General features: G+C 41.9%; 1 protein-coding gene across 1 annotated transcript; it reads right to left on the bottom strand.

Moving 5' to 3' along the window:
- Positions 1-580: 580 nt before the first annotated feature.
- On the bottom strand, positions 581-23,915 carry LOC131945192 (uncharacterized). Its single transcript, XM_059306220.1, has 19 exons — positions 23,791-23,915; positions 23,069-23,295; positions 19,162-19,504; positions 16,942-17,168; positions 16,061-16,223; positions 15,728-15,910; positions 14,817-14,837; positions 13,361-13,537; positions 12,645-12,971; positions 8,831-9,058; positions 8,222-8,448; positions 7,431-7,773; positions 5,952-6,184; positions 4,763-4,925; positions 4,054-4,236; positions 3,817-3,840; positions 3,210-3,467; positions 1,147-1,398; positions 581-808 (listed from the first exon to the last, which is right to left on the bottom strand). Exons 1-19 carry the CDS (start codon positions 23,852-23,854, stop codon positions 588-590), a joined length of 3,864 nt encoding a protein of 1,287 aa, XP_059162203.1. The 5' UTR covers positions 23,855-23,915; the 3' UTR covers positions 581-587.
- Between the last annotated feature and the right edge of the window lie 858 nt (positions 23,916-24,773).

Below are 24,773 nucleotides of genomic sequence, written 5' to 3'. Positions count from 1 at the left end.
GTTAACAACATCAGCCATTCTACACTCACTGTAAGATGTCTGTCTCAAGATTTAAACGACATCAACCACACTACACTCACTGTAAGATGTCTGTCTGCCTCAAGATTTAAACGACATCAACCACACTACACTCTATGTAAGATGTCTATCTCAAGATTTAAACGACATCAACCACACTACACTCACTGTAAGATGTCTGTCTGTCTCAAGATTTAAACGACATCAACCACACTACACTCACTGTAAGATGTCTGTCTGCCTCAAGATTTAAACGACATCAACCACACTACACTCGCTGAAAAACGTACTCGTCTCTCTCACTCTCAAGATCTAAAGTCTAAACGTGCATCTTTTTTTTATTCTGGTTACAAAATTTAAAAAAAATCCAGTTGAAATATTGTGGGAATAATAAGCAATGAAGGCAGTGTCTCATGTGTGATGACTTTCGTACAAATGTTTATAAAAATACAAAGTTGTGTAATGTGTTCATGTTTCATAGTGACTTCGTACACTTGTTACACATTTTATGTGATGTATGTGATATTCATATGTAGCATTATTTCTCGATGGAAACCACCACCTCCTGTCTAGCCTGTGTGAACGGTTTCGAACTGGAACCTGTAGTTTTCATTGCAGTCGATGAGGTGGACATCGTCACATAGTAGGGTGTGGGTGTTGAACTCTAGGCCTTCCGGACACTCCATGTGGTAAGTGATCTTGTCCACACACTCCACGAAGTGGGTGCAGCTCCCGGGGTCGGGGTAGATACCGTCGGGCAGATTGTATTCGCGGCAGATATCCGTCAGATCTAGGAGGGAGGTTATCATTTGTCAAGGGAGGTTATTCTTTGAATTTCGTTTTGTTATAATTAGTTAATGTATATATTTTAATATAATTTACTTTTTTAAAATACAGAAACAGTCGATTAATCGTTATTAATAATAGAATACAATATTATATATGTGAATAAAATAAGAGGGGCTTTGTTATGTGACATTTTCTTTCTTATTAAAATCTTTCCTATTGTATTTTTTACCATATTTTTTCTAGCCAAATGTTTGTTTCTTACCATAAATCTTACTACTACTTTTTCCCACTCAATTTTATCTAACCATATTTTTTTCTTAGCATAACATTTTTTCTTACCATATTTGGGTGATGTGGTTGTGGCGAATTTATGTGTGGTGATGACGTGAGATGGTGTGGTTTTGACGTCGTTGCATGGGTTGGCGTGGGCGGGGTTCATGCAGCTCCGTATGATGGGGTCATACACCAGGCCCTGGGGGCAGGGCGTGACCACCGTCTGGTAGTTGGTGCAGGTCAGGTAGAAGCTGCAGTCGTAGGGGTGGGGGAAGATGCCGTTCTGCCAGTGGTTGTCTCGGCAGGTTGAAGACACGTCTGGAAGTAGAGATCAACATGTATACCATGAGTGTCTTTAGTACACATAACAAATGTACACCATGAGTGTCTTTAGTACACATAACAAATGTATACCGTGGGTGTCTTTAGTACACATAAGACACGTCTAGAAGTAGAAAGCAACATGTACACCATGAGTGTCTTTAGTACACATAAGACACGTCTGGAAGTAGAGATCAACATGTACACCATGGGTGTCTTTAGTACACATAACAAATGTATACCATGGGTGTCTTGAGTACACATAACAAATGTACACTATGAGTGTCTTTAGTACAAATAACAAATGTACACCATGAGTGTCTTTAGTACACATAAGACACGTCTGGAAGTAGAGATCAACATGTACACCATGGGTGTCTTTAGTACACATAAGACACGTCTAGAAGTAGAAAGCAACATGTACACCATGGGTGTCTTTAGTACACATAACAAATGTACACCATGAGTGTCTTTAGTACACATAAGACACGTCTGGAAGTAGAGATCAACATGTATACCACGAGTGTCTTTCGTACACATAACAAATGTATACCATGGGTGTCTTTAGTACACATAACAAATGTATACCAAGGGTGTCTTTAGTACACATAAGACACGTCTGCAAGTAGAGAGCAACATGTACACCATGAGTGTCTTTAGTACACATAACAAATGTATACCATGGGTGTCTTTAGTACACATATCAAAATGTATAACATGAGTGTCTTTAGTACACATAACAAATGTACACCATGAGTGTCTTTAGTACACATAAGACACGTCTGGAAGTAGAGACCAACATGTATACCATGAGTGTCTTTAGTACACATAACAAATGTATACCATGGGTGTCTTTAGTACACATAGTGTATACCTAAGATACTATTAATACAACATTTTTCTTTGTACATAGTATACAAAAAGCATAACGATTGCACCATGGATACAACATTAGATTCACTACAATAAGAGCAACATAAGAAATATAACATAAATATAAAGTCGACCCGGGTGTTTTAGAACAGATCAGCATCAAATCTAGAGGCAAGCAGCAACGGTTAATGGTAGGTTGATATGGAAGGGGTAGTTAGTGCTTTATAACGACATACATAGACAGTACAATATGTCAGCTGCAGTATGTCAGCTGCAGTAACACGTTTTATATGTGAGACGAGTGGTTTCAGTTTGTTGTGTCGTCATTACAAAGTCAAACAACAAATCCTCATACATTTTAAATCTGGATTTTATAGGTTACCCCCGATTGCCCTAAATGTGATTTATCTATTAGCTTGCAATACAACACTAACATATGACCTACGGTCATTAAACACTGACGTATGACATACAGTCTTTAAACACTGACCTATGACCTACAGTCATTAAAACACTGACCTATGACCTACTGTCTTTAAACCACAGACCGATAACATTATGTCATTAAAACACTTACCTATGACCTACAGTCATCAAACCACACTGACCTAAGATAGATATTAAGCTCCTAAAACACTTACACATGACATCAAAACACTGACCTATGACATCAAAACGCTGACCTATGACATCAAAACACTGACCTATGACATCAAAACACTGACCTATGACATCAAAACGCTGACCTATGACATCAAAACACTGACCTATGACATCAAAACACTGACCTATGACATCAAAACACTGACCTATGACATCAAAACACTGACCTATGACATCAAAACACTGACCTATGACATCAAAACACTGACCTATGACATCAAAACACTGACCTATGACATCAAAACACTGACCTATGACATCAAAACACTGACCTATAGCTATAGCCGGCACCGTGGTTGGAGGTACTGGCGTCGACTGGCCCGGGTAGGGGATGTAGTCGTTGTGGTCGGTGCAGGGCGTGGCCTCGCTCTTGTGCGTGCACGTCTGCAGGATGGGGTCGTAGACCAGGCTGGAGGGGCAGCTCATGATGGCCGTGTGCAGGAAGGTGCACTCGATGAACTTGGTGCAGTCGAACGGGTGGGCGTGGATGCCGTTGACCCAGTTCTGCTCTCGGCAGACGTTCCACAAATCTTGACGTCAAAAAAATGTTTGGTTGTTAGAAATAAGTGCCACAAATCTTGATGTCAAGAAAATATGTGGTTGTTAAAAATACGTTTCACAAATCTTGACGTCGATAAAATATGTGGTTGTTAAAAATACGTTCAACAAATCTTGTCGTCAAGAAAATATGTGCTTGTTAAAAAAAAACAAGATATGAAAACAATTGATTTTGTATAGCCATATATTCTTTACACTAGCCCGTGGCTCTTACACTGAACATCCCTAAATAAAAACACATAATGGCAAATTTATTTATACAAAATAGCTCTAAACATACTTAACACTAAAATGGCAAAATGTCGTTAAAATTCATCATACCTGACAGGGCAACTTCCCCAGGAACTGAATGAAGGGAAAAAGAAAAAAAATAGGCGTTTAGGTATATAACATTTTACAACAGACGTATGCAACAGTTAAATATAAAAAAAGCTGAAGGTTTCAACATTCTACATCCCACTTGTCTATTACTAGACTAATAGTTAACTAAAAAAACCATCTGCACATTCCAACATAATTGTGACATAACTACGCTGGCCATTGCTGGTGAGCACTCACTTCCACACGTCCTGTTGGTCACTTCCTCCTCCAGCCTGTGCAGCACGTCAAAGCCCGGCGAGACGAAGATGTTCTGAGGGTTGCTGGACAGCGCCACCAGTTCCTGTGAGTTGACGGCGCCGCCTATGCCGATGGAGATCATGTGGATGCCCCTGTCTTTCAGATGACCGGCTTGTGCTTTAGCTGTAGAGGTTTTATTTTACAGTTAGAATTTTGGCTGTAGAGGTTTAATTTAACAGTTAGAATTTTGGCTGTAGAGGTTTAATTTAACAGTTAGAATTTTGGCTGTAGAGGTTTAATTTAACAGTTAGAGTTTTGGATGTCGTGGTTTAATTTAACAGTTAGAATTTTGGCATCAGAGGTTTTATTTTATAGTTAGAATTTTGGCTGTCAAGGCTTAATTTAACAGTTAGAATTTTGGCCGTCAAGGTGTAATTTAACAGTTGCATTTTCAGCTTTCGATCTTCGGTTTTTATAGTTTAAAATAGAGGTGAGAGATTGGTTGATATGAAGGTTTATTCGGGGATTAAGGATTTCAAATAACTATATAAATGTCAATATATTTTTTCGGTCTAAGATAAAGCTTAGGATATAATTTTTGGTTAGGGTTAGTTTATAATTTTAAGTTTCAGTATAGGTGTCGGCGTCATGCTAGCTACTCGAAAATAACTTCCCTAACACCCTCAGTATACGCTGCTGTGTGACTTACTGTCTGCAGGATCGTTGGATTCCCCGTCGGTTAGGACGATGACAATTTTGGTGGCGGATGGTCTCCCGCCTGAACTGGGTTCGAACAGGTTCTGTGTGAGGATCTGTTTGAGGGCGTGGGCAGTGTTGGTGCTGCTCGACAGGTAGGTGGAGCTGGTGATGGCCTGTGGGAGGGGTAGAGTTAAGGGTGGGGTTAAAGTGACAGGTAGGTGGAGCTGATGATGGCCTGTGGGAGGGGTAGAGTTAAGGGTGGGGTTAAAGTGACAGGTAGGTGGAACTGATGATGGCCTGTGGGAGGGGTAGAGTTAAGGGTGGGGTTAAAGTGACAGGTAGGTGGAACTGATGATGGCCTGTGGGAGGGGTAAAGTTAAGGGTGGGGTTAAAGTGACAGGTTGGTGGAGCTGATGATGGCCTGTGGGAGGGGTAAAGTTAAGGGTGGGGTTAAAGTGACAGGTAGGTGGAGCTGATGATGGCCTGTGGGAGGGGTAGAGTTAAGGGTGGGGTTAAAGTGAGAGGTAGGTGGAGCTGATGATAGCCTGTGGGAGGGGTAGAGTTAAGGGTGGGGTTAAAGTGACAGGTTGGTGGAGCTGATGATGGCCTGTGGGAGGGGTAGAGTTAAGGGTGGGGTTAAAGTGACAGGTAGGTGGAGCTGATGATGGCCTGTGGGAGGGGTAGAGTTAAGGGTGGGGTTAAAGTGACAGGTAGGTGGAGCTGATGATGGCCTGTGGGAGGGGTAGAGTTAAGGGTGGGGTTAAAGTGACAGGTAGGTGGAGCTGATGATGGCCTGTGGGAGGGTCAGAGTTAAGGGTGTGGTTAAAGTGACAGGTAGGCGGAGCTGATGATGGCCTGTGGGAGGGGTAGAGTTAAGGGTGGGGTTAAAGTCAGGGTTGGTTCACACCATCTAACAATTGACGGATCAACTATAACAAAACCAAACAATTTCATTGAACAACGATCACAAGGCTAAACTGTTTCAATCACATATGTGCACACACAAATGTTGAAAACTTTAGAACAACAAGATTTATAAACCTTAAAATAAGGGAAAATATATATTTTTTAAGAAGTGGTAATGAAAGCTTTGGTCACTAAAAGGAATTACAGTATTTCTATATTAGTAATAAATAAGGTTGTAAAAAACTAGCCTGGACAACACACTGACCTGATAGAGTATTGGACAACACACTGACCTGATAGATAGAGTTGTGGTCATTATACGTGTCCAGCTTGAACAAGGTGTGGGCGTCCGTGCCGAAGCTAATGGCTGCAATACGGACGTCATTGGGGCCGATCTTAAAATTCTGTGTCAGATTGGCGGCGAACCGGAGCTGAATCTGGTAGTTGCTGTAGCCGATACTGCTGGAGGAGTCCATGACAAGGATGATGTCGGCCACGGACATGTTGCTGCAGTGGGTGTTGATGACTGAAGCAAGATGGACGAGGTAAACAGGTGTGAGGGAGCAGTTTATATATGCATGAGCCTCACTATGACACCAAGTCCTATCCCCACTATGACACCAAGCCCTATCCCCGCCATAACACCAAGACCTAGCCCCACCATGACACCAAGCGCTAGCCCCACTATGACAACAAGCCCTAGCCTCGCTCTAAAACACCAAGCCCTATCCCCACCATGACACCAAGCCCTATCCCCACCATGACACCAAGCCCTATCCCCACCATGACACCAAGCCCTATCCCCACCATGACCCAAGCCCTATCCCCACCATGGCACCAAGCCCTATCCCCACTATGACACCAAGCCCTAGCCCCACCATGACACCAAGCCCTAGCCCCACTATGACACCAAGCCCTAACCCCACCATGACACCAAGCCATATCCCAACCATGACACCAAGCCCTAGCCCCACCATGACACCAAGCCCTAGCCCCACCATGACACCCAGCCCTATCCCCACCATAACACCAAGCCCTAGCCCCACCATGACACCAAGCCCTAGCCCCACTATGACACCAAGCCCTAGCCCCACCATAACACCAAGCCCTATGACACCAAGCCCAAGCCCCACCATGACACCAAGCCCTAGCCCCACCATGACACCAAGCCCTAGCCCCACCATGACACCAAGCCCTAGCCCCACCATGACACCAAGCCCTAGCCTCGCTCTGACACCAAGCCCTATCCCTACTATGACACCAAGCCCTAGCCCCACTATGACACCAAGCCCTAGCCCCACCATAACACCAAGCCCTATCCCCACCATGACACCAAGCCCTAGCCCCACCATGACACCAAGCCCTAACCCCACTATGACACCAAGCCCTAGCCCCACTATGACACCAAGCCCTAGCCCCACCATAACACCAAGCCCTATCCCCACCATGACACCAAGCCCTATCCCCACCATGACACCAAGCCCTAGCCCCACCATGACACCAAGCCCTAACCCCACTATGACACCAAGCCCTATCCCAACCATGACAACAAGCCCTAGCCCCACTATGACACCAAGCCCTACCCCCACCATGACACCAAGCCCTATCCACACCATAACACCAAGCCCTATTCCCACCATGACACCAAGCCCTAACCCCACTATGACACCAAGCCCTATCCCCACCATGACACCAAGCCCTATGACACCAAGCCCAAGCCCCACCATGACACCCAGCCCTATCCCCACCATAACACCAAGCCCTAGCCTGACCTTGGTTGCAGGTCTGAGAAGAGACCTCATGCTGCAGTGTGGGCAGGACGACGTAGCTGTCGGCCTGGAACACGTCCTGCACGGTGGAGGCGATGCCCACCAGTTCCTCCCTGTGGGCGTCAGCGATGCCGATGGAGAGGATTTTGACGTTGAGATTCTTCAGTATCCTGGCCTCCTGTATGGTGCGGTTCATGTCGCTGGATAGCCCGTCCGTGATGACGATGGCCACGTGCGGCACGTCGTTGCGGGACCCCGAGGCACTGGTGAAGGAGGTTGTTCTGGCCAATTCTAGGGCCGTGAAGGTGTTGGTGTTGGAGCCAAGGTAGCCAATGTTCATGATGGCCTGGTGGGGAGATGGAATGTTTATAAATATTTGAAATGGTGGGGACATGGGATGTTAATAAATGTTTTAAATGGTGGGTGTAATGTTTGGAAATATTTGAAATGGAGCAGCTACAGAACTTGGAGAAATTATATATATATATATATATATATATATATATATATATATATATATATATATATATATATATATATATATATATATATATATATATATAATATGGAAATAAGGCGAGCTGGAAGGAAAAAAACCCAACCCTCATCCTTCTTACATACACCATACAAGAATATATTTAGAACATTTCAATTCAAGGTAATTCTATTCTATTAGAGTTTTTTTTTTTCAAAATTCTATTAGATCTACACCGTAAATTCCGTTTTGTTAAGGCGGCGTTAAGCACCTGATAGCAGGTCTAAACAAAGTCTGCAACACTAACAACTTGACCTACACTTCTTAAGCTGTTGTGGTCGTAGTAGGCGTTGAATGGGAAGACGCTGTGAGCGTCTGAGGCGAAGATGATGGCGCTGAACTGGATGTTGTTGGGGCCCAGGGGGAAGTTGGTGGTCAGGTCGGACACGAACTGGAGCTGCCTGGTGTGGTTGGAGATGCCGATGCTGGAGGAGGAGTCCATGATGAAGAGGATGTCACCCCGGGCGGTTGTCGTGCAGGCAGAGGCTGGGAGAATCATCAGATGTAGGGGTAAGGGAGGTTATCAAAATATGATAGACATGTAAGGGAGGTAATTCATGTTTATGTTTACGTTATAGTTAAGAAAAATATTTTTAATCATTTATATTTCAAGTAATGTTTTTAAAATAACTTTTTGATGCATACTACAAGCGATCGATCATAAAGAAGTTCATTATTTTAAAAACTCTCCACTCCACTCTTTTATAAATCAACAAAAATAAAGGAAAAATAAAAATTTTGCTAGCAATACTTTAACACTCGCTGATGAATAAAAATAAATAAATAAAAAAAAAGTAAGACGCAATTAATGTTTTGGCATTGTTCTAAAAAATAAATAATTTAATAAACAGAATGTGGTAGAACTTACCCCCTGTGACGAAGGATGCCACCGTCGTCTTGGCGTCATTGCACGGTGCGGCAATGCTGGGGTGCACACAGACGAGCCGCACTGGGTCGTACACGTTGCCGTCAGTGCACTGGACGATGATGGTGTTGAAGGCGTTACAGATGACGTAGCGGTCACACAGGGTGGGGTGGGGGTGGGTGCCCGTCGCCCAGTTGTTGTCCCGACAGAGGGTAGTGTCGTCTGCTGAAACTGGGGTAAAAACAACAGCAAATATAAGCAGACACATAGACACACACACACACACACACACACACACACGATACTGGGGTTACAACAACAGCAGATATAAGCAGACACACATACTAAAACATACACTAACACACACACTAACACATACACATGATACTGGGGTAAAAACAACAGCAAATTTAAGCAGACACACAGACTAACACACACACACACACACAATACTGTGGTTAAAACAACAGCAAATATAAGGAAACACACAGACTAACACACACACACACGATACTGGGGTTAAGACTTCAGCAAATATAAACAGACACACACACTAAAACAGACACACACACACACACAAACATAAAAATGAAGTTAAAACAATTGCAAATTTAAACAACCAGACACACACACACAAACACACATCTTCATAGACTTTCATGCTCATTTATTCAGAGGTGGGGGTGATATTTCTTCAATGACTACTTCTTTTATGTGGTTCAAAATTGTTATCTTCTAGACAGATACAATTTACTTGAGTCATATTTTAATTGGACGGCGTTTTAAGAAACAGCGACACAATTTCTTTTTTACGAAAAGTCAACTCGACACCCCCCCCCCATCCCAATACCATGACCACCCACCCATCCTTCACCCACCAGCGAAGCAGACGATTAGATAACTTTCATTACATCAAACGACTCGTGTATCAGCCAAGTGCCATGCCGTCTTTTATCAACCGATAGGTTAGATGACGGACTCTCTAGGGCTCTTCAAGTCAGTCCAAAGTTGTCTCCCTTGCTTCAAGTCTATAAGAGTTATCTCTCTTCGTCTTTTCTCTAACACAGTGTTCTTAGGTGCACGACTACAGTGGTTCTAAAATGGTGCACTAAAACACATTGTCGGGACTCATGATGCGTTTATATGTGGATTTTATAGTAGTAGGAATTACGACGCGTTACTTAAAGTAACAGGGATGAGAGTGGGTGGGAATGTGTGAAAGTGTTTTTTTGGTTGGGGGGGGGGGGGTCTGATTGAGAACCTCTGATTACCTGGGTTTATTTTAAGTACAAGAGAAAGAACTATAGATGTAGTTCGCTATGATTATACAAATAACAATGGTTTCGCTAGAGTTTCATGAGTTTTGTACCGCTTGATTTTATTCAGTTTTAGCCGGCTAACACGGTATAGAGATGGGACTGCACACTAGGTGACCCAAACATACAAGTATTACAAGGAAAAAGCACGCCAAAATAGAGCATGTTATATTTCAGTAACTAAAGAGCTGTTGTTACATGAATTGAATTGCTGTGGCTCAGAAACATGCGGAATGTTTTTTGATTCTTGAACGTTTCAATAGCCACAGCGTTTTTTTTTAACAAACTATGTACTCACCCACAGTGCCATTGTTTTACACCTGTCTATTTAACACCTGTTTGTTTAACACCTGTTTGTTTAACACCTGTCTGTTTTACACCTGTCTCTTTTAGACCTGTCTCTTTTACACCTGTCTCTTTTACACCTGTCTCTTTTACACCTGTCTCTTTTACATCTGTATCGTTAACTCCTGTCTCATTAATACCTATTTGTTCACACCTGTCTCTTTTACACCTGTCTCTTTTACACCTGTCTCTTTTACACCTGTCTCTTTTACACCTGTCTCTTTTACACCTGTCTCTTTTACACCTGTCTCTTTTACACCTGTCTCTTTTACACCTGTCTCTTTTACACCTGTCTCTTTTACACCTGTCTCTTTTACACCTGTCTGTTGTGCACCTGTCTTTTTTACACCTTTCTCTTACAATTGTCTCTATTTTACACCTGTCTGTCTTACACCTGTGAATTAACTAGACTTACTATCTACTCACCTGTCACAGGAGCACCCAGGAGCACCAGACAGACACAAGCAAGACACCCCAGCATGGCAGACATTTTGTCTGGGTGTTTGTCTGATATTGACAGATCCTCTAACTTCCTTGACGGCTTTATACCGTGGCCTTATCACCAACTTTTGATTTGTATGGCGGTCTATTCTTATTGGACAGCTAATCAGATCTTTTATCGTGCTTATGATATGCTGCACAAGGAAGAACTTACCTTTTTGACCCGTTAGCTTAGTATATGGCTCTATTACTATTAATGATAACAATTTGACAAATTCAAACATAATGTTTTGTAAGATAAGAGATCAGTTGGTAAACCTGTTTTCATTGATCTTGTCAACGGTGACGACTCCGTTCAACAGGGACCAAACCTCTCGTGATTTAGCCCGCCAACAGTGACTAAACCTCAACATTGAGTAAACCTATCAACATTTACTTAACATCATCATTGAGTAAACCTGTCAACATTTACTTAACATCAACATTGACTAAGCCTATCAACATTTACTTAACATCAACATTGAGTAAACCTGTCAACATTTACTTAACATCAACATTGACTAAGCCTATCAACATTTACTTAACATCAACATTGAGTAAACCTATCAACAATTACCTAACCTCCAAATAGAAATAAAAGCTGCCAGTAGCTACTAAACTGGAATACGCCTAAACCAAAGACTAAAGTTCACAACAGTGACTAAAGATCTCAACAGTGACTAAAGTTAACAATCCCGGGAACTGGATTAGTCCATCACTTATTATTAACATTGAAAAAACAAAACAATTGCAGATTTACATTTCTAAGTCGACATTTTAAGTTGAAAACGAATAGGACCACATAATTAGGTAAAAGTGTAGGACCACATAATTAGGTAAAATTATAGGACCACATAATTAGGTAAAATTATAGGACCACATAATTAGGTAAAAGTGTAGGACCACATAATTAGGTAAAAGTTTAGGACCACATAATTATGTAAAAGTGTAGGACCACATACTTATGTAAAAGTGTAGGACCACATAATTATGTAAAAGTGTAGCACCACATAATTATTCTAACGAAGCCAATTCTTACATAAGTCTACACTACTGAGAATATTGGGCTAACACCGACTCTCCTAAATGATCGACAGTATTTCCCCCCCCCCCCCCCCAACCACAATCCTTTTTATAGTAACGTCTAAATAAACTTAAATACATAATTTAATACTTATTCTGTTTGCGTAGTCTACTTTTTTAATGGCACTTGGCGAATTACAAATTCGCACATAATTTGGAATTAAAATTTAACATTTTTAAACGCTAAATAGGCGGATATACGCTATATTCTTTTAACTTTTGGTACATTTTGTAATTTTGTTTGTAATTATATCTGTTTATTAACGAAACCCCTTTTACCCCTTTTCATTATCACAACACTCTAACTATACCAGTGATTATCTCTTAATCTTTTATCATTGAAAGTATTCAGCCTCATGTATAGGAGGAGCTGAATGAGCGTGTGGGTGCCTAGCCCCTACCCTCCGTCAAAACTCAAGTCATGAACCGTCTACGGTAGGGACTGGACGGGATTAATGTGAGAGGCAATGAGAATAACGGGGAACTGAGTGGAATTGCGGAAAACGATCAGAAGGAAACTAGTAGCTCCCCGTCCGTCCACTAAAACTACGGGGCAGAAGAAACTAACATATTTTTAAAAATGTTAATATTACTTATCAAATTTGACGCCGCAGTTGTTGTAGTAGGCTGCCTGGTCCAGTTATCGTTACATGGCTCAGCCTCAGCTGGGTCCGTGCATTGAACTTTGGTTGGGTCGAAAACGAGGCCGGTTGGACAATCGATGATGTACGTGGTGTAGTCCAGGCACTGGATGAATAAGGTGCAGTCTGAGGGGTGGGGGTGGAGGCCGTTGGCCCAGTGGTTCTCAAAACATATATTGGCAATGCTCAGGTCAGGGCGGGGGGTGGTGGTGTGCGGCGTCGGGGATGTTGTTGGGGATGTTGTCGGGGATGTTGTCGGGGATGTTGTGGTCGGTGTTGCTGTAGAAGACAAAAAAATTACTGTTCGACATGTTTCAGTAAGCGTGCGGGTCTGGTGTTAAATAATATCCACTGGTAAGTAAGAAATAAACAGTGAAATCTCTGACAACTCCACTTGGTGTTATGTTTAATTTAAATAGGGTGATATCTGCTTCTCGCTAGGGTTGTTTCTCCTTTATTTGAATAATTTAAGCCAACATTATATTGTTCTGTTCATTTATAATTCTATTTTGTATAGTTATAGTTATGGTTAAAAGTAATTTTACATTTTAAGTTAGAATATTATATTGGATTTTTAAAAAATAGAATATTAAAAGTTTGAGATTTTAATAAGTTTAATAGTGAACACAAACATGAAGTTATCGAAGAATGCTAAAAATAGAACGAACCGTGACATGAGGGGACATGCTCCAACGGCTGACAGTGGGGGGCCAGGAAGGCTTGACCTGCTGGACAGCTCTGCTCATGCGTGACGTAGAGCCGGCACTCGATGTACATGCTGCAGTTGGTGGGGTGGGAGTGGTTGCTGGTGGACCAGTTGTTCTTCTCGCAGATCTCTGAGAGGTCTGGTGATAGAGGGTTAAGCTATACAAGCTGGTCTGTAGAGGGTTAAACTATTTAGGCGGGTCTATAGAGGGTTAAGCTACACAGGCTGGTCTATATAGGGTTAAGTTATACAGGCTGGTCTATAGAGGGTTAAACTATTTAGGCGGGTCTATAGAGGGTTAAACTGCACAGGCTGGTCTACAGAAGGTTAAGCTATACAGGCTGGTCTATATAGGTTTTAGCTATACAAGCTGGTCTATAGAGGGTTACACCACACAGTCTGGCTCATAGACGGTTAAACTATACTGGCATGTCTATATAAGGTTAAACTGTACTGGCTGGTCTATAGAGGGTTAAACTGTACTGGCTGATCTATAGAGGGTTAAACTGCACAGGCTGGTATAAAGAGGGTTAAACTGTATAAAGTTTGCGATAAATCTATGCATAATAGTATATTTATACAGTTAGCTTTTAAATTTACTGTTAGGTTAAGCTAAGCTTCGGTGTGACATAACTGGAATTCGTCTAAGTTATAAACAAGGTAATTAAAAAGTCTAGTGACAATTTTAGCGCAATTTCCTTATGTTATCTAAAAATAGCTCTGACGTAGCGTAAATCAAGAGCAGGGTTAGTAAAACCATTTGTTAGTTATTAAAACGTTTTTTATTAATTTTTTTCAGTATTTTACATGTTTTATTTACAATAGAGTTACATGACTAAAAACCATTGCGCGCCTACTGAACGTGATGGCGCAGCCATGGAACGCGATGGCGCAGCTATTGAACGTGATGACGCGTGTGGTGTGGTTGGAAAAAATGCCTACTAATTCGGTCCAAATTTTAATTAATTAAAAAAAATTTTTGTGACCGAACGAAAGGATATTTTTGAAAACTTTCTTCGGCAATATTGTTCTAAATTATGGCAGGAATCGATTGGTACATGTTTCAAGTCGCTTAGTGGTCTAGTTGCCGAGATATGGGCCAAAAACTGCATTTTTTCGAGGTTTTTTGGCTTTTCCGGGAAATCCATGAAAGAAACCCGTAATTTTTATGGCCTATGTTCATCCTCGTAACTTGCTTAACATATATGCTTTTGGAACTAGTCATCGATATTGCTTCGTTGAGGAGGAGATACGACTTAAAGCCCGGACACACATTCATCCATACATTCATACATTCATCCATCCATTCATCCATCCATTCCCAGAAATGACGAGTTAATAAACGCAATTCTCCAGAATGGAAATTGCGCTAAAAAGTACACCCTATCTAAACGTTTCAGCAACAAAATTCTACTCACCATATTGCTCATCAAAATGTACTGTGGAATGAAATTTAGAAATTGCCATAAAACAAATAATACGTTTTACAATACCCACACAACCAAATGGCTACTCTCATAACCAGCCGACTACCCACGCAACCAGCCGGCTACTCACACAACCAGCCGACTACTCACACAACCAGCAGGCTACTCACACAACCAGCAGGCTACTCACAAAACTAGCCAACTACTCACACAACCAGCATGCTACTCACACAACCAGCATACTACTCACACAACCAGCCGACTACTTACACAACCAGCAGGCTACTCACACAACTCGCAGACTACTCAAACAACCAGCATGCTACTCACACAACTAACCGACAACTCTCACAACTAACCGACTACTCACACTTCCAACCGACTACTCACACAACCAGCCGACTACTCACACAACCAGCCGACTACTTACACAACTAACCGACTACTCACACAATTAGCCAACTACTCACACAACTAACCGACTACTCACATAACTAGCCACAAAACCAGCAGGATATTCACACAACCCGCAGACTACTCAAACAACCAGCAGACTACACACACAACCAGCATGCTACTCACACAACTAAACGACTACTCACACAACCAGCCGACTACTCACAAAACCAGCCGACTACTCACGCAACCAGCCGACAACTCACACAACAAGCTAACTACTCACAAAAACCAGCAGGCTATTCACACAACTCGCAGACTACTCAAACAACAGCAGACTACTCACACAACTAACTGACTACTCACACAACCAGCCAGCTACTCACACAACTAGCCAGCTACTCACACAACTAACCGAATACTCACACAACTAGCCGACTACTCACACAACTAACCGACTACTCACACAACTAACCGACTACTCACACAACTAACCGACTACTCACACTGACAGGTCCTGTTGGCCACCTGCTCCTGGATCAGCTCGAGCACATCACGTGACGGGGCCTGGAAGACGTTGTCGTCACTGCTGGCCAGGGCTCGAAGTTGGTCAAGGTCAAGGTTGTCACCCACCCCGATGGACATGATGTGGGTACCGTCTCGTTTTAACTCGTCGGCCGACTGGACGGCTGAGGTAAAAACGATACATCAGGGTAGTACTTAGAATCGGCCGTCTAGACGACTTGGGTAAGGAAAAGCAGACTAGTACACAAGACATGCCACTCTGGCTAGTACACAGGGTTGGCCGTCAAGACGGTCGAGGTAGAATAACAACATACCAGCCAGTGGGTCAATTGAGTGACCATCGGTCATGATGATGAGGATCTTGGTGGCGTTTTGCCGTCCGCCGTTGGCAGGACTGAACATGTGCTGGGTCATGATGACCTGGATGGCCGCTGACGTGTTCTGATCGCCTGCTTGGTACTGTGTTGCGTTCAGAGCCTGAACAGACAAAATAATTGTTTAAATAGTACGACATTCAGAGCCTGAACAGACAAAATAATTGTTTAAATAGTACGACATTCAGAGCCTGAACAGACAAAATAATTGTTTAAATAGTACGACATTCAGAGACTGAACACATACAATAATTGTTTAAATAGTACGACATTCAGAGCCTGAACAGACAAAATAATTGTTTAAATAGTACGACATTCAGAGACTGAACACATACAATAATTGTTTAAATAGTACGACATTCAGAGCCTGAACGACATTACACACAAAATAATTGTTTAAATAGCAGCAGCACATTCAAGTTTACACATACCAGAGTTTCTTCCAGGCATTCGCCCCCCCCCCCCCCTCCCGAAAAAGGTCTATTCTCCCCCCCCCCCCTCCGAACGAAATGAAATTTATATAGTAAATATATACTTTTAACCGAGTAGAAAGTCTACCCCCCCCCCCCCGAAAATTTAAAGTGCCCCCCCCCCCCCGGAGAAAAAAAGTCTGGAAGAAGCACTGACAAATACAAAACCTGAGCGACACGGCATGTCAAGATTATTGTTTAAATTTAAACATGTTCCAGCTAAAGTAAATGAAAAAAAGCGTTACAGATAATTTAATGTATTAAAACTTGTTGAGTAACAAGGTAACAAGAAAACGGTGTCGTTTTAGAACCACAACAAGAATAAAAAATTTAAATCAGTAGGTGACCTACATTGAGCAAGGTCACGTGACCAGCGTACGTCTTCAGATCAAATAATTTGATTGGCTGCGTCGAAATCAGAACAGCGGCAAAACGGACGTCATTGACACCTATGTCAAACTGTCTTGTCAGTTTGCCGGCAAAGTCCAGCTGGGAGAGGAAGAGCGGCTCCGGGAATGTTGTGGAGGAGTCTAGGATTAGGATTATATCGGCCAGCTCCTTGCACTGTGCCCTGATCACTGCAACAAAAACAAGTCTTCTGCATAGTCTTCTACACCCTGTTGTCTGTATTAAGCTCAGAAAAATTTTATTTTTACACCCTGTTCACTGTCTTAAGCTCAGAAATATTTTGTTTTTACACCCTGTTCACTGTCTTAAGCTCAGAAATATTTTGTTTTTACACCCTGTTCACTGTCTTAAGCTCAGAAATATTTTGTTTTTACACCCTGTTCACTGTCTTAAGCTCAGAAATATTTTGTTTTTACACCCTGTTCACTGTCTTAAGCTCAGAAATATTTTGTTTTTACACCCTGTTCACTGTCTTAAGCTCAGAAATATTTTGTTTTTACACCCTGTTCACTGTCTTAAGCTCAGAAATATTTTGTTTTTACACCCTGTTCACTGTCTTAAGCTCAGAAATATTTTGTTTTTACACCCTGTTCACTGTCTTAAGCTCAGAAATATTTTGTTTTTACACCCTGTTCACTGTCTTAAGCTCAGAAATATTTTGTTTTTACACCCTGTTCACTGTCTTAAGCTCAGAAATATTTTGTTTTTACACCCTGTTCACTGTCTTAAGCTCAGAAATATTTTGTTTTTACACCCTGTTCACTGTCTTAAGCTCAGAAATATTTTGTTTTTACACCCTGTTCCCTGTCTTAAGCTCAGAAATATTTTGTTTTTACACCCTGTTCACTGTCTTAAGCTCAGAAATATTTTGTTTTTACACCCTGTTCACTGTCTTAAGCTCAGAAATATTTTGTTTTTACACCCTGTTCACTGTCTTAAGCTCAGAAATATTTTGTTTTTACACCCTGTTCACTGTCTTAAGCTCAGAAATATTTTGTTTTTACACCCTGTTCCCTGTCTTAAGCTCAGAAATATTTTGTTTTTACACCCTGTTCACTGTCTTAAGCTCAGAAATATTTTGTTTTTACACCCTGTTCCCTGTCTTAAGCTCAGAAATATTTTGTTTTTACACCCTGTTCACTGTCTTAAGCTCAGAAATATTTTGTTTTTACACCCTGTTCACTGTCTTAAGCTCAGAAATATTTTGTTTTTACACCCTGTTCCCTGTCTTAAGCTCAGAAATATTTTGTTTTTACACCCTGTTCACTGTCTTAAGCTCAGAAATATTTTGTTTTTACACCCTGTTCACTGTCTTAAGCTCAGAAATATTTTGTTTTTACACCCTGTTCACTGTCTTAAGCTCAGAAATATTTTGTTTTTACACCCTGTTCACTGTCTTAAGCTCAGAAATATTTTGTTTTTACACCCTGTTCACTGTCTTAAGCTCAGAAATATTTTGTTTTTACACCCTGTTCACTGTCTTAAGCTCAGAAATATTTTGTTTTTACACCCTGTTCCCTGTCTTAAGCTCAGAAATATTTTGTTTTTACACCCTGTTCCCTGTCTTAAGCTCAGAAATATTTTGTTTTTACACCCTGTTCACTGTCTTAAGCTCAGAAATATTTGTTTCTACACACTGTTGTCTGGCTTAAGCTCAGAAATATTTGTTTCTAAACCCTATACCTTATCTTAAGCTCAGAAATATTTGTTTCTACACACTGTTGCAATGATCGAACAAAATATGTTTTTATTTTAATGAGAAAAATTATATGTCTTCACAATATTTAAAATAGTTTAAAAGTGTTTTTAAAATAATTTTTTACAATATTTTTTAAAATGCAAATCTACAATATTATATAATACATCAGAAATAATTCGTGATTTTCTTCCTTAAAAATCTCATGGTCATCGTTACTCTCAAGTAGCCTTTGTAAAGAAAACTTACCTTCTGTACATGTTTTATTGTTGACGGCCATTCAACCAACCTTTAAAACTTACCTTCTGAACATACTTTAGTATTGACGGCTATTCAACCAACATTTAAAACTTACCTTCTGAACATACTTTAGTATTGACGGCCATTCAACCAACCTTTAAAACTTACCTTCTGAACATACTTTAGTATTGACGGCCATTCAACCAACCTTTATAAAGTAAACTTACCTTCTGAACATGTTTTATTGTTGACGGCCCCTTGCAGGCTGTTGAGGAAATAAAAGTCATGTGACGTAAACACGTTGTCCTCTGACCAAGCAATGGACAGCAGCTCCTGGATGTTGTAGGGCCCTATGCCGATGGCGATGGTGTGGACACCAAGCGCTTTCAGAAACGCCGCCTCCTCGCTCGTCTGGGTCAAGCTGCTCGACTCACCATCGGTCAGAACTATGGCGATTTTTGGGACACCCGGGCGGGCTCCGTGGGACGGGGTGAAGGAATATTTTCTGGCGTACTCTAGGGCCAGCTTTGTGAGGGATCCTCCAGCGGTTTTGTTGGTTCTTAAGATGGCCTGAAATGATTTGTCTTACGTCACAGAAAGTCTAGATGTGCTGCTATGATTTCCGACAGGTTACTTCAGGGAAGGTTAAGGCAGAAGTGGGGAGAAAGCTAGTAGAGGCAGGTCTGTCATTGTGGACTAACAGGAAAATTGACGGTGACCGACAAAGTGGAGGGAGCTTTCTGTGGCGGTCCCATGTATCTTGGGCATAACAAGGAAAAGGTAATGATGACCCAGTATCGACATTTGAAGGCTCGGGATTATGGTTAAAGTCAGGGCAATGGTCATGGCAATCTCAAATATTTTGATACCCCGCCTGATTTTAAGAAATAAAAATCCTTTGGCTGATTAGCCAAACCTCATCTACTTTATTTTCCATTCATTTGTTCTCAAACTATTGTTTTAACAGTTTTCCTTCTACAAAAATATAAAACACCGAACTAAGTCTTACCACATGCCATAACTTACGCAAGGAATGGAGAGAATACATGTTACAGTGGCAAATCTCGGAATGATTGGTTTAGAATTCATTTACCCACACAGTATGGGTTCAAGTCAAGTCTAGGATCAGGAATATATCAACGTTCATGTTATGTTCATGATACGATAAGGAACAGGTTAGCGATTCTAAAATCTCTCTATCACAAGACAAATCCACTGGTACAGTAGGGGGGGGGGGGGGGGTGCACGTATCTAACCACAAGACCTATCTACTTGTACAGTAAGCGGGGAGGGGGGGAAGGCACGTATCTAACCATAACAAGACAGATCTACTGGTAAAGTAAGCTGGGGGGGGGGAAGGCACGTATCTAACCATAACAAGACAGATCTACTGGTAAAGTAAGCTGGGGGGGGGGGGGGAAGGCACGTATCTAACCATAACAAGACAGATCTACTGGTAAAGTAAGCTGGGGGGGGGAAGGCACGTATCTAACCATAACAAGACAGATCTACTGGTAAAGTAAGCTGGGGGCACGTATCTAACCATAACAAGACAGATCTACTGGTAAAGTAAGCTGGGGGCACGTATCTAACCATAACAAGACAGATCTACTGGTAAAGTAAGCTGGGGGCACGTATCTAACCATAACAAGACAGATCTACTGGTAAAGTAAGCTGGGGGGGGGGAGGCACGTATATAACCATAGCAAGACAGATCTACTGGTAAAGTAAGCTGGGGGGGGGGGAAGGCACGTATCTAACCATAACAAGACAGATCTACTGGTAAAGTAAGCTGGGGGCACGTATCTAACCATAACAAGACAGATCTACTGGTACAGGGGGCACGTATCTAACCATAACAAGACAGATCTACTGGTACAGGGGGCACGTATCTAACCATAACAAGACAGATCTACTGGGCACGTACCTAACCATAACAAGACAGATCTACTAGGGGCACGTATCTAACCATAACAAGACAGATCTACTAGGGGCACGTATCTAACCATAACAAGACAGATCTACTAGGGGCACGTATCTAACCATAACAAGACAAATCTACTAGGGGCAAGTATCTAACCATATCAAGACAGATCTACTGGTAAAGTAAGCTGGGGGCACGTATCTAACCATAACAAGACAGATCTACTGGTAAAGTAAGCTGGGGGGGGGGGAGGCACGTATCTAACCATAACAAGACAGATCTACTGGGCACGTACCTAACCATAACAAGACAGATCTACTAGGGGCACGTATCTAACCATAACAAGACAAATCTACTAGGGGCACGTATCTAACCATAACAAGACAGATCTACTGGTAAAGTAAGCTGGGGGCACGTATCTAACCATAACAAGACAGATCTACTGGTAAAATAAGCTGGGGGGAGGCACGTATCTAACCATAACAAGACAGATCTACTAGGGGCACGTATCTAACCATAACAAGACAGATCTACTGGTAAAGTAAGCTGGGGGCACGTATCTAACCATAACAAGACAGATCTACTGGTAAAGTAAGCTGGGGGGGGAGGCACGTATCTAACCATAACAAGACAGATCTACTGGGCACGTACCTAACCATAACAAGACAGATCTACTAGGGGCACGTATCTAACCATAACAAGACAGATCTACTGGTAAAGTAAGCTGGGGGCACGTATCTTACCATAACAAGACAGATCTACTGGTAAAGTAAGCTGGGGGGGAAGGCACGTATCTAACCATAACAAGACAAATCTACTAGGGGCACGTATCTAACCATAACAAGACAGATCTACTGGTAAAGTAAGCTGGGGGCACGTATCTAACCATAACAAGACAGATCTACTGGTAAAGTAAGCTGGGGGGGGAGGCACGTATCTAACCATAACAAGACAGATCTACTGGGCACGTACCTAACCATAACAAGACAGATCTACTAGGGGCACGTATCTAACCATAACAAGACAGATCTACTGGTAAAGTAAGCTGGGGGCACGTATCTAACCATAACAAGACAGATCTACTGGTAAAGTAAGCTGGGGGTGAAGGCACGTATCTAACCATAACAAGACAAATCTACTAGGGGCACGTATCTAACCATAACAAGACAGATCTACTGGTAAAGTTAGCTGGGGGCACGTATCTAACCATAACAAGACAGATCTACTGGTAAAGTAAGCTGGGGGGGAGGCACGTATCTAACCATAACAAGACAGATCTACTAGGGGCACGTATCTAACCATAACAAGACAGATCTACTGGTAAAGTAAGCCCGGGGGGGAGAGGCACGTATCTAACCATAACAAGACAGATCTACTGGTAAAGTAAGCTGGGGGGGGGGAAGGCACGTATCTAACCATAACAAGACAGATCTACTGGTAAAGTAAGCTGGGGAGGGGAAGGCACGTATCTAACCATAACAAGACAGATCTACTGGTAAAGTAAGCTGGGGAGGGGAAGGCACGTATCTAACCATAACAAGACAGATCTACTGGTAAAGTAAGCTGGGGGGGGGGAAGGCACGTATCTAACCATAACAAGACAGATCTACTGGTAAAGTAAGCTGGGGAGGGGAAGGCACGTATCTAACCATAACAAGACAGATCTACTGGTAAAGTAAGCTGGGGAGGGGAAGGCACGTATCTAACCATAACAAGACAGATCTACTAGGGGCACGTATCTAACCATAACAAGACAGATCTACTGGTAAAGTAAGCTGGGGGCACGTATCTAACCATAACAAGACAGATCTACTGGTAAAGTAAGCTGGGGGCACGTATCTAACCATAACAAGACAGATCTACTGGTAAAGTAAGCTGGGGAGGGGAAGGCACGTATCTAACCATAACAAGACAGATCTACTAGGGGCACGTATCTAACCATAACAAGACAGATCTACTGGTAAAGTAAGCTGGGGGCACGTATCTAACCATAACAAGACATATCTACTGGTACATCAAGCTAGGGGGGGGGGCACGTATCTAACCATAACAAGACATATCTACTGGTATAGTAAGTGAGGCACATATCTAACCATAGCAAGACATATCTACTGGTACATCAAGCTAGGGGGGGGGGGGGGCACGTATCTAACCATAACAAGACATATCTACTGGCTCAGCAAGCCTAGGTGCACGCATGAGGTACTCACGTCCCTGAGGGCCGTGTGATCCGTGTAGGTGCCGAAGTCAAAGAGGTGGGTGACCTTGCTAGAGAAGGTCAGGGCGCTGAACTGGATGTGGCCAGGTCCCAGCATAAAGTAGTCGGTCAGGTTGGCCACGAAGGTCAGCATCAGGTGGAAGTCACGTGACACGATACTGTAGGAGGAGTCGATGATGAAGAGGATGTCTGCCTCAACGTCACTCGTACACCGCAGCTCTGGGGGGGGGGGGGGGGGTGGGGATAAATGTGTTATAAAAGTTTAATGATGAAGAGGATGTCTGCCTAAACGTCACTCGTACACCGCAGCTCTGGGACGGGGGGGGGGGGGGGTAAATGTGTTATAAAATTTTAATGCACAATATGACATCATTTGATTGGATAATTATATATCCTAAATATCTATATATCCTGTTACATACCCTTACGGTCTATATGCCATGTGCGTGTTTAAATGCCCTAACTATCTATATACCCTGTGCTTGTTTACATGCCCTAAAGCCCATATGCCCTACGATTATTTATATGCCCTAGCCATTTAAATGCCTTACATATCAAGTGGAAACATATCGGTTTTATTTTAATTTTAACATTGTAGTTATGTGAATATTTGGTTAAACTAACATTGTTTCTGTTAAACAACTTTCATAGATCCATCTGAAACCACTCTAATATGCTACTTATTTATATATATAAAATTAAGACAAGACATACCTGAACCCAGACCAACAGAAAACAAAGCAACAAAGCAAAACACAGCTTTTATTCCCAATCCCATAACTTAGCTTTGAAATAAACACTGAAATTAACTGTGATACTAATTACATTACACAATAAAAGTCTAATCGACATGTGTTCATGCTTTCTTCCCCCCCCCCCTCCCGCCTTGTCCCCTACCCGCAGAAATCGGTCACAACAACAGTGTTTTTGAAAGCTGTTGAGTTCAACTTGTAAGAGATAGCTGGCACTTGAGCAAATAATACCGTGCTATCTGCTTCGTGTTGTGTGTGTGTGTTGCCTCCCCTGTACGATTACGGTTTTGCTGTGTCTACAGCATGTATTGTAACCGATACTATGTTTTAGACATGGGCTTATCATTACACATGTAAGGCCTGCAACAGGTTAATCATGTCAACATCATAACGCACGTACAATACGAAAACAATAACACACAAAAATGTATACTGTATAAGCGACTACAAGAGCTACCAATGCTTACTCAAAAAAGCAAGGGAATTTTTTTTCAGTGTATATAAAAGCTTATGATTATTAATTTTTTTTTTTACTATAGATCTTTTTTACAGATATTAACTGATAAACAAAGCCCGCAGTGCGTCTCCGTGTACATGGAGAGGCATAAACAATTCAGGGGTTTTAATCCATGCTAAATTTAGCGATTAGATATGGCAGCAGAGTTACCGTTTCTGATGACTTTTTTGCGACGACTCCTTGATATATTATAAATAGATCTAGAACTCAACGTGAGCTGTAAACTGTATGCTTACACCTGCAAACTACGCATACGCATATTTCGTTGAACCAGAAGGTCACCTGGCCAGAAATAAGATGGTTTTGTTTAAAATGCCTAAATTTCTTTGAGAATAGACCTTATTTCTTCTTTCTCTTCTTCTTCGTTCTTAATTTTAATGTTGGAAGGGATCCCCTCCAACACAATTAAGTAGGCCTATACATGTCAA

This window comes from Physella acuta, unplaced genomic scaffold (genome assembly GCF_028476545.2).
Source record: "Physella acuta isolate Inbredline_101_S28 unplaced genomic scaffold, ASM2847654v3 ptg000531l, whole genome shotgun sequence".
Taxonomy (NCBI): domain Eukaryota; kingdom Metazoa; phylum Mollusca; class Gastropoda; family Physidae; genus Physella; species Physella acuta.
This window is presented reverse-complemented; position numbering and strand designations above follow the sequence as displayed.